At 39.1% G+C, this 16,390-nt stretch overlaps 1 protein-coding gene across 1 annotated transcript; it reads right to left on the bottom strand.

Annotated features, from left to right (window-relative positions):
- Nucleotides 1-2,232: 2,232 nt before the first annotated feature.
- On the bottom strand, nt 2,233-3,445 carry LOC125802433 (insertion element IS630 uncharacterized 39 kDa protein-like). Its single transcript, XM_049480505.1, has 2 exons — nt 2,986-3,445; nt 2,233-2,835 (listed from the first exon to the last, which is right to left on the bottom strand). The coding sequence occupies exons 1-2, from the start codon at nt 3,313-3,315 to the stop codon at nt 2,233-2,235; spliced, it is 933 nt and encodes a 310-aa protein (XP_049336462.1). The 5' UTR covers nt 3,316-3,445.
- Between the last annotated feature and the right edge of the window lie 12,945 nt (nt 3,446-16,390).

The following is a 16,390-nucleotide window of genomic DNA, read 5'->3' as shown; positions in this document are numbered from 1 at the left end:
TAATAATGATAATGATAATGGTGCTAATAATAATGCTATGATAATGATAATGGTGCTAATAATAATGGGAATGATAATGATAATTGTGCTAATAATAATGGTAATGATAGTGCTGATGGTGCTGATGATGATGGTAATGATGATTATGGTGATGATGGTGCTGATGATAATGATAAAGCTAATGACAATGATGATTTTGATGATGGTACTGATATGCTGATGATGATGATGATGATGATGATAATAATGATGATATGCTGCTGATGATAATGGTGCTGGTGATAATAATGATGGTGCTGATGATAATGATTCAGATGATGATAATAATGGTAATGATGGTGATGATGATGATAATGGTAAGGATGATAGATATGAGACTGCATGAACTGCACCACCACCATCATACCATGACAGTTAAAAAAATATATACCATCACACCCCTTATATATTTCTCTATTATGATAACTTTTAAAAAAACATTTTTTCTAGAGTGCGACAATAATTAATCATAGTACATGTCAGCAGATTTTATTACTATTTATTATGTTATTATTATACAGTTTATTTGAAAACAAAAACAAGTATACAAATATATTTGGGGTGTATGTTGTGTAAATATTCTCTCAGTACAGTCTCTCTCTCTCTCTCCCTCTCTCTCTCTCTCTCTCTCTCTCTCTCTGATGTGCTGTGTGTTGTGTAACAGGGTGGTAAATGAACCTGTTTGGGTCGGGGGGGGGGTGTAATCTCATTGCACGCCTGTTCACTTCACTTCCCGCAGATATGATGATGTCATTCCTACAGTGGAGCCGGGGTGACCCCCTCAGCGCCGGCTGGGCCTTCATCTCCTAAAGCGCCTGCGACTAGCGGAACATGCTAACATGCCAGAGAGGCACGGAGTTCTGAACAGAGCTGAGAGGAAAAGTCAGGAAGCTTCCAGAAGACCAACATGGGCTCAGTATCATCATGGCTGTGGTTCTTTACCTGTTTCTACTGAGAGAGAATCTGAAATCAGAAACTGTTCACCTGTTATGGGTAAAATAAATTTTTTGCCAAAGTGTAACTAATGATTAAGAGAAGACGGGAGCCTGTCTATAAGGAAGCGCTGTTCTGCTTAACGAGGCTGACCGGTGACCTCCGTCCAGTCATTATGATTTTCATGGTGTGATATCTACATTCTCTCCATGACAATCACGCATAAATTATCAGCCAGCTGAGTGATTAAAAACAAAAACAGCTGTCAGGCCGGGGAAGGACGAGGGAGTGTCTTCATTACACAATAAAGCAACTTAATGGGTCAAGACAGAGCGTCCAGTGGGAAATCGCTGCTTCCTGTAATTAAAGCCTACTGGTGGTACAAGGGCATCTGTTCTCTGAACGCCGCCTCTAAACAAACATTTCTTCTGGGGTTAGAACATCAACAACAGCTCTATACTACATTTACAAAAGTCTTCTGTAGAGTCTGCGTGCTCTGAAATCAATGGGTTCAAATCCCAAAACCAAAGGTGTGAAAAGATATGGTAGAAATATAGACACTAGTGTTTAAAATACTTCTGTAGAAGTGAAACTATAAACTCAAACTTTTAGTGTAAAAGTACTGTTTGCTACACGAAAACAACTAAAAGTAATGTTAAGGAAAAAACTGCTATTAAGGACAAATAGTGCACCTGTAGTGCACTACCCCCTCTCTTCACACAAACACATTTTTCTAAAAGCCATAATTACTATAATGTTATATTAAAATGTTAATGTTATTATATTTGCGATGCACTAGGCTCAGCTGCATATATGCTGATTGTAAATGAATGTATTTTAGAAGAATGTAAATATATTAAAGAATCTTAGTTGGACTGGCATTTGTCTGAAGTTCTCTTGAGTCTTTGCAGGATCATCTTCATACTAGGCTACATACAGGGGTCGGACAATGAAACTGAAATGTGATTTTAGTGTGGGAGGTTTCTTGACTAAATTGTAGCAGCCTGGTGGCCAGTCTTCATTAATTGCACATTACACCAGTAAGAGCAGTGTGTGAAGGTTCAATTAGCAGGGTAAGAGCACAGTTCTGCTCAAAATATTGTGTCAAATATTGTATCCAGGGTAATGTCAGCATTCCACCAAGAAGGACATACAGTGCAGAAGATTTTACTGTATACAGTTAGGTAATAATAAAAAAACAAAACAAAATAAACTATGCTGCATCCTCTCTTCTGTTTCGGTCTGGCCACAGCACCTCATCTACATCACAAGCAATGTTTTCCCTGGCCAAGCAGCGGGGGAAATATCGCTTAGCATGGCGAATCCAGCCATGAAAAGCATCAACTGCTTTATCTCCACATGCGTCTTCCATAGCTTGGAAAAGGGGTCTGAATTTAGGCCGTACACTTTCCATCTCCAGGCAGAAAAAAAATCCTCAATAGGATTGAGGAATGGAGAATATGGAGGGAGATAAACAACTGAAAAGCGTGGGTGGTCAGTGAACCAGTTATGAACCAGAGCAGCCCGGTGGAAGCTTACGTTGTCCCAAATGACAACGTACCTGAGCTGCTCTGGGCCGTCTATCTGATCTGGTGGAATGAGTGTGTTGTGTAGGGTGTCCAGGAATGTGATCAGATGGGCAGTGTTGTAGGGGCCAAGGGTAGCATGGTGATGGATGATGCCATGGTGGGTCATCGCTGCACACATTGTGATGTTCCCTCCGCGCTGGCCAGGGACTTCAACAATGGCACGTTGGCCGATTATATTCCTTCCCCTCCTTCGTCTTTTTGTGAGGTTGAATCCAACCTCATCAATGAAGATGAACTGGTGCTCCACTGCATCCACCTCCAGCTCAAGGACTCTCTGAAACACACATGACAATATCAGAAGTAGACATAGAGCGGTCACTATTGTGAAGCACAATCATTATGATTACAATATAATAGTAAGAAATATGTATGAGTTATACAATGTTGACAGTATGCATCAAGGGTGGGAATGTATAGGACGTACTTGCACATAGTTATATCGCAATTCTTTGACTCTTTCTGAATTGCGCTCAAATGGCACCCTGTAGACCTGCTTCATCCTCAGTTTATTTCTGTGCAAGACACGGTCCAGCGTTGATAAACTTACCCTATCAATATTTTGAAATATCTCATTGTTTTCTATTATTTTTCTTTGTATTTGCCGTAAGGTAATGCCGTTATTTTCAAGAACCATGTTCATGATCTCGGTTTCCTGTTCAGGAGACAGAAGACGGCCCCGTCCACCTCTTGTTGGTAATCTTTCAGTTCTGCAATACAAAGAGTGCAATACTGTAAATACTGTGTAGGAATACATTTCCCAAATACTCGAAACACAATGTCCTACAGAACAGTCCACAGGTAATACTGTACTACTGTACTCATTGAGTACTGTATTGATATGCAGTACTGCAGTTTTGTAGTGAGAGTAGATTTCTTACCTATTCTCATTGTGGAAAGTCCGGATGATGGATGCTACAGTGTACCTGCTCAAATTTGGCTGTACTCTTTGCCCAGCCTCCCTCATTGTTAGGCCATGGTTGACCACATGGTCAACCAAAGTGGCTCGGATCTCATCAGAAATGATTGTCCTTGGCCTTCCTCGTCCTCGTCCTCCCCATCGTCCTCCTCTTACTCTCACTCCTCTGGCTCTGGCTCTGCCTCTGTTTACAACATTGGCCTCCATTGCTCCAAAACAGAAGAGCTCACCTGTTGCCCTTTTATGCTAAAGCTCTGATTGCTGAGTGGAAACATGTGTGTTAGGTGTTTGCCCATGTGAGGAGTCAGTGTGCATAGTAGGGCAATTAACTTTAGAGTTTTGAATAACAGTGTGTTCCTTGTGAAAACAAGAGATTTTCTTCATGACAATTGTGTGTAGAGTTTTGGAAAAAGTGTGTTTTTGAACTGCAATTTGAGTGTAAAGCAGGAATTGTGCTTGTAGTTTAGCAGAATTGGTTCAGGGGGTTGGTGCATGAGTTATATTTTGTGGTCATTGTGTTTCAAGTACCAATATTTGTGTGTAAACAATCGAGAAAAACTGTAATGAGAACAGTAGTACAGTAAAAAAAGTATGTTTCAGTTATTTGAGAACTGGACTCCTATTATTTTACTATTTGTAAAGTTGATTATTTTAATGGCTGGATTGTCTATGCTGGAGGACATTGCCCCACTGCTTACCCAGAGAAAACAGTGCTTGTGAATGTGGATAAGGTTCTGTGGTCAGATCTGTAATTTTATACAGAAAATTCTTCTGTTGTTTTGTATGTAGACTGTACATGCAGCAGTGTGTTGGTTAGGATGTACACTCTACATTATTTTCATGGGAAAATAAAATATATTTAAAAAATAATATACTATTAATACAATATTTTACAACACATGTATGTGCTGTCTCTAGTAAGTGTAACACTAAACAAAAAAGGACTAAATCATTATGATGAATTGAGAAGAAGTGTTTTCCATTTATCATAGTGTTTTACATTGAGCTCATCAGTATTCAAATGCTTCTTATAAATGTTTATCCAGTTGATGAATTGTGTGTATTATCTGAAAACAAAACTCCATTGATAACATTTATTTAAAATTTCAAGTTTAATTTTGCAGGAGAATTGAGGGGTTTTGTCCATTGTGTGTGTCTTTGTTTGATTTGTGTGTAGAGTTTTAAAAGTATCAGGCACGCTGTCAGAAAATGTGTGTAAACAATCCAGATATATAAACTATAATAAAAAAGATATTGGTTCGAATTCCAATACTGAGTGAATTGAATGCACTCCTGCTTAATTCATTTGACTAATTTCTGAATAATGGTGAGCCAATAACCAGAATGTTACAGGTTTAATCATGTGAGTAAATCATGTGATTTTACTATATACTGAAGTCAGTTCTAACACTAACAAAGATTAATATATATATATATATATACACATATATAAAGGTTTTTTTACTTTTAATGAGAGTAACAGTAAATCACAATAAAACAAAAGATACAATAATTACAACATGTGACAAGTGACAACACACAATACCTGAAAAAAAGAAAACTATAAATATAATAATTACTGTTTAAGTGAAGAGTGATTTAAAGTGAGGTGAATGTTAGCTCTCTCTCTCTCTCACTCTCTGTCCATGTCTCTCTCTCTCTCTCTGTCTCTCTCTCTCTCTCTGTATCTGTCTTTCTCTTGTTTTGCCAAAGCTGTGTTCAACATTTAAATTAACAATTTAATTAACAATTAAATGAATTATTAAAAGAAAAAATCATAAATTACAATAAACTGTAATACAGCTTGTAGTAGTGTCTCTCTTTCTCTCTCTGTCTTTGCTTCTCACTCTCTCTCTCTCTCTCTGTATTTCTCTCTATCTCTTTCTGTCTCTCTCTCTTTCACTGTCTCTCTCTTTTACTGTCTCTCTCTCTTTCTCTTTGTATCTCCCTCTTTCTGTCTTTCTCTCTCTCTGTCTCTCTCTTTTACTGTCTCTCTATCTCTTTTTATCTTTCTGTCTCTCTCTCTCTCTGGTGTGTGGTTCAGTGTTGGGGTGGTGGATGTTTGGAGTGGGCAGTGTGAGGTAATTAGTGAAACTGCAGGAGTTCACTGTGATCCTGATTGAGAGTAAAGGAACTGATAGAGCAGAGCTGGAGGAGGGTTAGGGTTAGGGGAAGCTGTGGAGATATCTGTGATCTCAGCAGCATCATCTTCAGTCTGTAAAGTGCTAATGAACAGCTCCCTAAAGGTTCTCCTTTTGGACTTTGGTTTCTTTCAGTGTTTTTTCCTCATGCTGATAAGAGTTCCTTCTATAGAGGATTGCTCTCAGTGTTTTATTTCATGCTCTTATAATATGTGCTTTAACCACTTCAGCCTCAATGTGCACAATCTTTCAATAGAGAGTGCTGCTGCATGCCGCTGTATATGATGGGTTGAGCTGCATTGAACACAGCCTCGTCCTCGTCGAAAAACATCAGCAGATTTCAAATTTCCTCAAATGAGTGTGGGGGCACCGTGCAGCATCCAACCAATCAGGGGAAAGTAGGCTGGTACATCACACCCAGAACAGAGGCCTTGAAAATATTATAAGAATTATAAGAAGAATCTCGACACCTTCCTAAAATAATAAATTCTCATTCTTTCAAGTTTTTCAGGAAACAGAAAACATATGAGAGTTGTTATGGCTATTTAAAAAATTGTAATAAATTAAGAGGATAGTTTATCATACAGTCGAGAGGTAGGACCAACCAGAAACAATCCAAAGTCAACATTGGGAAAATATTAATTAAAAGACAGAAAAACAGTTAGATTTTAACATTTTAACAGCCACAGATTTTACAGCATTTCTAGCTATAACTTCACGGACTTACTGGTTACTGTTACTGGTTAAAATGCAGACAAAGGAAAGCAATAAAACATAACAATAAGGCTAAGCTACTATGCTTTAATATATTTAATATTTAATATTTATAGCCTATAGCCTGTATTAACAAAAAGTCAACTTTATATTATAGTAAAAATCTTATCACTTATTAGGGGCAAGCCCTAAATGGTGGAGATATCTCTGTTGAATCTTTAGAATGAAAACCTGCAACCATACTGACCAACCAATGTGGCTGTGGTTTGAGTCCGCTGTATTAGAGAGTTCCTTCTTTTAGGACTCTCAGAGGTTCTTATAGTTGGCATTGGTTTCTCTCTGTGGTTGTTTCATGTTCTAGTAGGAAAGTCCTACTTTAAGATTTATTTTCTGATCCAGACTTTACTGCACTTGTTTAAGAACAGTAGTTCTCCACCTTTTTAGACCACATACCACCAATGACCTAACTAAAACTTCCAACTTACATCTAAAAACCATTTCACAGGAACACACATACAACACACATGCGTATACACCATAAGCAAGACGTGGAATCCATTCATATACAGTACATGTCATACATTTCGTAGATTGTTTCTCCCCTGTTGTGTGGACCTTTGCAATCTATAAGTTTAGATGTGTGGTAAGTTGTTTAAATGGTTATTGTTTCTAGTTAATACAATATTCCTTAGAGAAAAAAAACAACAGTGAACTACAGTGTTTACTACTTTATTTAGCTATTTATTGTAATGTAGAAACTGATATGAACCGTTGGTTAATATAACAGACCTTGTTGGGTTTCACAGGGTTTTACTCTGCGGCCAAAAAAATTATAATAAATAATGATAAACTGTAGTTCTGAGAGTGAAATGCTGAAGTGTAGGCTTACATAGTTACAGGTTTTAACAGGTAAAACACTAAACATCAATTATTGTTATCATCGATCTTTAATATTTTACTGCAGTCAGAATTTTTTTTTCTGAGGTCACCTAATACACCACCTTTGAATGCTTCAAGTACCACCAGTACCTCAGTTTAATAAGCAATGCTCTAGAACAAGTAAAAAACACAAAAAAAAAACAGCTAATTAAATAATTAGACTACAAACCAAGCAGCCCTAGTACTCTGCATTAAATGAATTTAATGCTGGTCTTTATTGCAAACACAAGAACACTTTTTTCACAGTTGTTTAAATTAATGATTCTTCAAAAATAATGTTAGAAAAATGGTTGTTTTTAAAATAAAGTCCTGACTGTGGGATATATGGTTATGGTGACTAAAATAATGTATCTTTCCAGTTGCTTTAAGTTTGAAGTTTGCTTGAAGATGATTTACAGTACCAGTCAAAAGTTTGCACACACCTTACCATTCAGTGTTTTTCTTTATTTATTTTTTTCATTTAATATATTTTCTACATTGTAGATTCAAAATAAATATGTGAAAACATTTAAGGGACACATATGGAATAATGTAGTAAACAGTAAAAAAGTATTTGTCCTGCAGGAGTAAACGTTTCACTGGTACTGTCGATGATGATGATGATGATGATGATGATGATGAGGATGAGAAGATGAATGATGTCTTTTCACATTGATTTTTAATGTATTTGCTATTGTTTGTCAGAACTTTTCTTAAAGCACAAAGACTTGGAGAAGAACAGCTTTTCAACAACAGACCCCCCCCCCCTCACCACCACCACAACCCCCCAAAAACCCTCCCTCCCAGCAGAACAGGGAGGCTTCCACTCGGGCTAACAATAAGGCGGTGGCAGCTGGCCGATCGATCCCTGACAAAGAGGTTAGGGCAGTCAAAAGACTGTTAACTAGCCATTTCATCTCACAGACATTTAGATGATTGTTTGCGCTCCAGTGCCCTCCTTCATCCGGCACTGCCACTACACCTGTGCCAGGGCCCGTTCCAAAGCCTGCTTGCCCACTTCTGATGACCTCCCTGGCCGACGAGCAGGCCGGACCCCCCGCCCGCGGACCCTTACGATGCGTCACGTCTGACAGATGTGTTTCATGCATGGCTGAGGAACCACAAACAATAAGCACTGTATTGGGCGACCCGGGGTACTGCGGCGGTAACAGTGGGGTGAGGGTCTGTTGATCGTCCGGATGTTTATGGCTGATTTGTCTGAAATCATGTTTAAATTGTTTATAATGTTGTTAACTAAATGAACAGTACTGAGAATAACAGTACAGCTGTTAGTAGCTCACAGGACACACCCGACAAAATATTTTTGTTCACATTAATTAAAAAACTTAGAAGGGTTAGGAAATGTTGTTGCTTTGTGCTTGCTATGGTATTACTGCTGTTTCTATGGGGTTAGTAAGTGGTTGCTACAGTGGTGCTAAGTGGTTGCTATCACAATGGAAACCTGCAGCATGTGGAGATCAATATTGCTTTTATCCAGTGTCAAGTGAAAACACCAGACAGATGCTCTTTGAGGACGATGAAGCTAATTCTCATCATACCTCAAAGTCCACTAATGCTTGGTTTTAGAAGAAGTCCTGGAAGATTCTGAAAAGACTGAAACAGTCAGCAGAAAATCTATGGTGTTGATTGAAGAAGGTGGGTGCAGCACGCAACCTAAGAATAGGCCACAAGTTTCCAAAAGATTATAACATCATATTGTACGGTTCTGTGAAAAGTATTTCCTCCCCTACACATTTCTTTTGTTTTTGCAGATTTTGTCTTTTTTCTGATTTCATTTACAGTCATATGAAAAAGTTTGGGCACCCCTATTAATCTTAATCATTTTTAGTTCTAAATATTTGGGTGTTTGCAACAGCCCTTTCAGTTTGATATATCTAATAACTGATGGACACAGTAATATTTCAGGATTGAAAGGAGGTTTATTGTACTAACAGAAAATGTGCAATATGCATTAAACCAAAATTTGACCGGTGCAAAAGTATGGGCACCCTTATCATTTTATTGATTTGAATACTCCTACTACTTTTTGCTGACTTACTGAAGCACAACATTGGTTTGGTAACCTCATTGAGCTTTGAACTTCATAGCCAGGTGTATCCAATCATGAGAAAAGGTATTTAAGGTGGCCAGTTGCAAGTTGTTCTCCTATTTGAATCTCCTTTGAAGAGTGGCATCATGGGCTCATCAAAACAACTCTCAAATGATCTAAAAACAAAGATTGTTCAACATAGTTGTTCAGGGGAAGGAGACAAAAAGTTGTCTCAGAGATTTAACCTGTCAGTTTCCACTGTGAGGAACATAGTAAGCAAATGGAAGACCACAGGGACAGTTCTTGTTAAGCCCAGAAGTGGCAGGCCAAGAAAAATATCAGAAAGGCAGAGAAGAAGAATGGTGAGAACAGTCGAGGACAATCCACAGACCACCTCCAAAGAGCTGCAGCATCATCTTGCTGCAGATGGTGTCACTGTGCTTCGGTCAACAATACAGCGCACTTTGCACAAGGAGAAGCTGCATGGGAGAGTGATGTGAAAGAAGTCATTTCTGCAAACAGAGTAGCCTGAGGTGTGCAAAAACACACCCCAGAGCAAAAGCACACCTCAGAGCAAAAGCACACCTCAGGTGACTCTGTTTGTGGCGTGCTTGCAGAAATGGCTTCTTTCGCATCACTCTCCCATGCAGCTTCTTCTTGTGCAAAGTGCGCTGTATTGTTGACCGATGCACAGTGACACCATCTGCAGCAAGATGATGCTGCAGCTCTTTGGAGGTGGTCTGTGGATTGTCCTCGACTGTTCTCACCATTCTTCTTCTCTGCCTTTCTGATATTTTTCTTGGCCTGCCACTTCTGGGCTTAACAAGAACTGTCCCTGTGCTCTTCCATTTCCTTACTATGTTCCTCACAGTGGAAACTGACAGGTTAAATCTCTGAGAAAGAAAGAAGCCATTTCTGCAAGCACGCCACAAACAGAGTCACCTGAGGTGTGCTTTTGCTCTGAGGTGTGCTTTTGCTCTGGGGTGTGTTTTTGCACACCTCAGGCGACTCTGTTTGCAGAAATGACTTCTTTCACATTACTCTCCCATACAGCATCTCCTTGTGTAAAGTGCGCTGTATTGTTGACCGATGCACAGTGACTCCATCTGCAGCAAGATGATGCTGCAGCTCTTTGGAGGTGGTCTGTGGATTGTCCTGATATTTGGTCCATTATTTGAATTCAGACACAATGGGTGTTTTCCTGTGTAAGATCATGCCACAGCATCTCAATCAGACTAAGCCATTTCAAAACCTTCATTTAGTCTTTTTAGCCATTCAGAGGAGGACTTGTTGGTGTGCTTCTGGTCATTGTCCTGCTGCAGAACTCAAGTACGCCTGAGGTTAAAGTAGTTTATTCTACAGGTCTTGCAGTAATCAGGACTGATTATGGATAGTGAAGTTGAACTCAGCTTTCCAAAAAACATGGTTAATCATAAGTAATTCAAGTTCAAATTCTAAAGATGCTTGAGTAATTAAATAATTGTGAGACTGCAGCAAAACAACCATAAAAAGCAATTTTTTGGAGTTTATATCGTTTTTTCAAATGTTGTTCTTTAATTTTTTGTGTTGTTTTAATACACATAAATGAAATAAACATGTGTATTGAAATGATCTAATTGCATTAATTTTCAGGAGAAAGTTTTCAGCCATGACTGTATTTCACACATGCTAACGGTTGCACAAGAAGCTCATTTTTAAGAGCTTATCAAATTGGGATTTTCTTAACTGTCATAACTTTCCCAGTGGCAGCATCATCCTGCAGTGCATGTCTGTTCTGATGCCACCTAAGCCAAAGACCTGTTGGCAGAATGAAGGTCTCAATGTATCTACATGTTGTAAACAATGCCCTGATGGCTCCAGAGTGCCACCTCTGCATCTCATTTGCTGGTTAATTAGAGGGTTTATGCTAATGCTAATGACCACACACTAAAACCCATGATGGGGCTTCCTCCAGGTGCTCAGATATGGTGATTAGCTGCTGGTTCCTCCTCCCCCATCCAGCCTCCATCCAGCGCTGATTAAATCAGGATGGACGACTGGTTCAGTGCACGGTCGTGCGGGAAGAGGGGCAGGTTGTCATGTGACGAATTTTCATTTGTATAGATATATTATACTGTCAGCACGATGGCTAAGAGGCCGGTGGGCTGGGTTGAGGTCGCCTGCCATGTAAAGTGTTTTTTTTTTACACTAGTTTTAATGTAAACACTGCAAACACAATGTTAGGGAAATACTGTAATACCAAACTCCTACACTAAAGAAAAGATTAATTGACTCAACAAATAAGTCAAGTCACAATTTTGCTTTGAAAAAAGTTTTGTTCACTCAACTATTTTTTATTAACTCAACTGATGATTTCAATTATTGTGGGTTTAAATAATTGAGTTTTGACAGATAAAAAAATGGTACTGGTACCTTTTAAATAAATACAAGTTTAATCACACAAACAGTTCAAACTAAATTTTCTGTATTTTTAATTCGACCAACCTTGGCAGCATAATCCAGTGGTATCACAAGAGTGAACATTATAGCACCAGGCCAACACACATCAACACCAAACTAACAAAGGTAACTTGCTCCTACAGCCTACAACTCCGAGGCTTGGCAGCATCCTAATATATAAAACACAAACACATACCCAAGCTAATGTACTGTAGCTTTGGGCAACAGATAACACACTAATGGTGGGAGAGAGGATAGAGCTTTGGTGTAGTGAACTAAAGTTTATTTGGAAACCCTTATTTTCACTTTCTCAACAAACATTTTTAACTTTGTAGGCTGAAGTTTTTTAACCTTGTTTAATTGAGTTGTACTTGCCAATAATTTTACTCAACTTTAATATTAGTTAATATTAGTGAATATAATTTGCAATTAACCTCAGATTTATTATAGAAAATGTATTTAAAACAAAACCATAAAAATACACTGCCTGACCAAAGAAAGGGTCACCCCCTGGATTTAATTAAGCAAATAAATAAGAGCTTCCCATTGGATAATGACTGCATGAGTGATTATATTTCAGCAGCAACAAGTTATTTAACCCTAACAGATGCAGTGAATAGCTTCTCATTTGTTAAACAACCATGTGGAAAGACACAGCTTGTGGTTGTGGAAAAGATGTTTATCAAGCAGAGACAACATTTAAGGAGATTTCTGAAATCAGGTTAAAGACTGTCAAACACATTTTTAAAAAGTGGAAGGAACATCATCTCCCATTCCCAAGAAGTGTGGTGGGAAAAACTATTCTTAAATGATGGTGATCGATGATCACTTAAACGTTTGGTGTAATCAAATTGAAGAAAAACGACAGTAGAACTCAGGGATATGTTTAATAGTGAAAGTAAGAGCATAAGAGCATCCACACACAAAATGCGATGAGGGAAACTCACTTATCAGTGAGAATAACCAGCAAAAACGCCTTTAGTTTGCTGGGCATCATTAAGATCAATGGAACAATGAAAAAAGATCATGTGGTCTAATGACTCCAGAACAATGGGGTAAAAAGAGATCATGCCTAGTGTTACAATACAAGCCTGTGGGGGCGGGGCTATTATCTGGGGTTGCTGCAGTCGGTCAGGTCTAGGTTCAGCAACAGTATGTGCTGAAAGAATGAGGTCATCTGACTACCTGAATATATTGAATATAGACCAGGTTATTCAATAAATGGATTTTCTTTTGCCATATTCCAAGACAACAATGCAGGATTCATGCAGATCATCATTTCTAGACCCCATTAAGAATATTTGGGATGTGTTAAAGAAGATTTTGCATAAGGCTACAAATCTCCCATCATCAATACAAGATATTAGAGTGAAGTGAATGCAACTCTGGATAGAAATAAATGTTGTGACATTGCATAATCTTGTGGAAAAGATGCCACACGAATGCATGCTGTAATTAAAGCTAAAAGAATTCCAACCAAATATTAGAGTGTATGACATTTTTTGTTTGGCCAGGCAGTGAATTATGAATCAAATACAGATTCCTAATTAAAAGTACCACCGCAACTCTGATTGCCATTATATAATCAGAATTAACTAATAAAAGGAGAAAAATAGGATTAGACATCAATCAGAAACTGAATTCACAATTTGGTGTGTGTGTCTGTGTGTGTGTGTGTGTGTGTGTGTGTGTGTGTGTGTGTGTGTGTGTGTGTGTGTGTGTGTGTAGATGAAGCTCATCCAGGCATGTTGATGCTTCCTGCTCCTTTAACACATTTGGACTTTTGTGTCTGGACACTGCTGGCCTGGCCTCAACTCACACACACACACACACACACACACACACACACACACACACACACACACTGGGACATCTGCTGCTCTCTCCCTAACCGCCTGCTGAATACACTGATCTACAGTCAGACCAGTGAGGAGAACCAGTCCAGCCATATGACCATTAACACGGTCAAACAGTCCTGAATGTCCTGAACATCTGACAACTAATGCAGAGCAGTGCACACACTCACCCCAACTCACACTGTGTAAAATATAAGTACATCTAAATAAAATCAGAATGCAGTGATCTGTACAGAAACAATATGTTACATTTTTATTTTGTGAAAAATATTACAATATTTTTTGCACTATGAAGTGCACCAGATTATTATAAGGTGCAATAGTATAATATTCTGAAAAAAGTTTCAGAGAATCTGGAGAAGTCTCTTTTTGTAAGGGAAAAGGCTGACGGTCAGTACTGGATGCTGGTGATCTTCAGGACCTCAGGCAGCACTGCATTAAAAACAGGCTGTACTAATTCTGCACTGGAAATCACTGCATGGGGCTAAGGAACATCTCTGGAAATCACTGCACCCTCTGCATCAGTGGATTACAGCATGGAGGACTGTTTCACTACTGCTCTGGATGTAATTCTGAGCCCATGCAGTGATTTCCAGTACAGAATCAGTACAACCTGTTATTTATGCAGTGCCGCCTGAGGGCCCAAAGGTCACCAGCACACAGTAAAGGGGACATATTACACAAATCTCACTTTTCCCCTGCTTTTGTACCTCGACCTCAGTCTCAACTGCCCATATAAACACTCCAAATGAAACACACACTCCAACACACTTAAGCACAAAGTCCATCCAACAAAATCTTTAACACACACTCCAACACACACTCCAGCACACACTCCTGCACACACTTCAACACACACAACAACACACTCAGTCACACAGTCCAAAAAACTCTTTAACACACACGTATACACACACTCCAACACACACTCCAGCACACACTCCAACACATACTCCTGCACACACAAATACACATTCCAACAGACTCCAACACACACACACACTTCAGAACACACTCAAACACACACTCCTGCACACGCTCCAACACACTTCAACACACACTACAACACACTCAATCACACAGTCCAACAAACTATTTAACACACTTGTATGCACACACTCCAACAGACTCCAGCACACACTCCAACACACACTCCCACACACACTACAACACACTCAAGCACACAGTCCAACAAACTCTTTAACACACACTCCAACACACACTCCAGCGCACACTCCAACACACACTCCTGCACACACTACAATACACTCAAGCACACAGTCCAACAAACTCTTTAACACACACTCCAACACACACTCCAGCGCACACTCCAACACACACTCCTGCACACTCAAATACACACTTTAACACACACTCACTCACTCCAACACACATGCCAACTCAGACTCTAACGCACATTCCAACACAGACTCCAACACACACCTAAATACACACTCCATAGACTCCAACACAGGCACATACCCAATCACAGACTCAGACACACATCCCATCACAGACTCCAACACAGACTCTAACACACATCCCAACACAGACTCCAACACACATCCCAACACAGACTCCAACACAGACTCTAACACACATCCCAACACAGACTCTAACACACATCCCAACACAGACTCCAACACAGACTTCAGCGCACACTTAAACACACTGGCACTCACTCCACAAAAACTTTATACCAGCTGTTAAGCATGGCGGTGGGGGCATCATGGTTAAACATTTCAGAAAGTGGACATAATGATTAAGAACCTCTGAATTCTTTAGCAGAACCTTAAACATTTAGCGCGAGGTTTAGAACTTTGACCATGTTTAATAATCCGTGTGTTAGGCTGTCGGATTTCTTCATGTGCCATTGGCTATTAATGTAATGGTGAGAGAGGGGGCCCACGCGCTGCGGAGTGAGCAGAGAGTGATCAGCCATCTATCACAGACCGCAGTAAAAAGCGCGTGGGTCTGATGTGATGAGTAATGCGCGCTCCTCTTAATTAACTTTTTTGCGCGGTTCTGTAATGAGCGCGCGGGTCAATAACACTGTCTAACATCAAACAAATAAAACCGCGCGTGATTAAAAAAACCTCGCGCTTTATTAAATTTGAAATTCAAATGAAATTTATGCCGCGGGTGCGCGCCGCATGCAAATGGAGGGAAGGGTCGCGCGCATTATTATCCACAGTTAAGAGACAGAAGAGTGCACGTGCCCACACTTAGCTCTACAGCCAGCACACGCACACACACCCACACAGACATATACAGTTTAACACTGCAAAATAATTTATTAATAATAATCTTTTTTTTATTGTTCTTGAAAAACAACAGTTATTATTATTATTATTATTATTATTATTATTATTATTATTATTATTATTATTATTATTATAAATCCAAGGTTATTAATTAGAGTTAATAATTAATAAAGATTAAGTAAATAAAACATATTTTGATCATTTTATATTTTAAAAGAACTGTAATTAATCTATTAAAATTAAGTCAAACGATCTTTAAAGCTCCTATATTGTTTATAAATAAGTTAAACAATTTTTAAAGTTAAAAAAATAAATAAACACAAATAAATTAATTGATAAACTGACACAAACTTTCCCGCCACTCCTACTGTAGCTGTGGGCGTGGCGCGCGCTCAAGCAGCGTTCCATTCATAACGTCACGCCCTGGGAGCTGCTGCCTGAGCGTCCCGCGTTCTGATTGGTCCGCGGCACCACACCGCCACTTCAAAGTAAGAAACAGAGAAGGGGGGTGCTGGGATGGGCACGCGGCCG

This window comes from Astyanax mexicanus, chromosome 6, assembly GCF_023375975.1.
Source record: "Astyanax mexicanus isolate ESR-SI-001 chromosome 6, AstMex3_surface, whole genome shotgun sequence".
NCBI classification, from domain to species: Eukaryota; Metazoa; Chordata; class Actinopteri; order Characiformes; family Acestrorhamphidae; genus Astyanax; species Astyanax mexicanus.
This window is presented reverse-complemented; position numbering and strand designations above follow the sequence as displayed.

Coding starts and splice junctions, on each gene's coding strand:
- LOC125802433 (XM_049480505.1), bottom strand. CDS start 3,315: ATGTATTCCTACACAGTATTTACAGTATTGCACTCTTTGTATTGCAGA. Junction 2,836..2,985: donor TGCGATATAACTATGTGCAA/GTACGTCCTATA, acceptor TGTGTGTTTCAG/AGAGTCCTTGAGCTGGAGGT.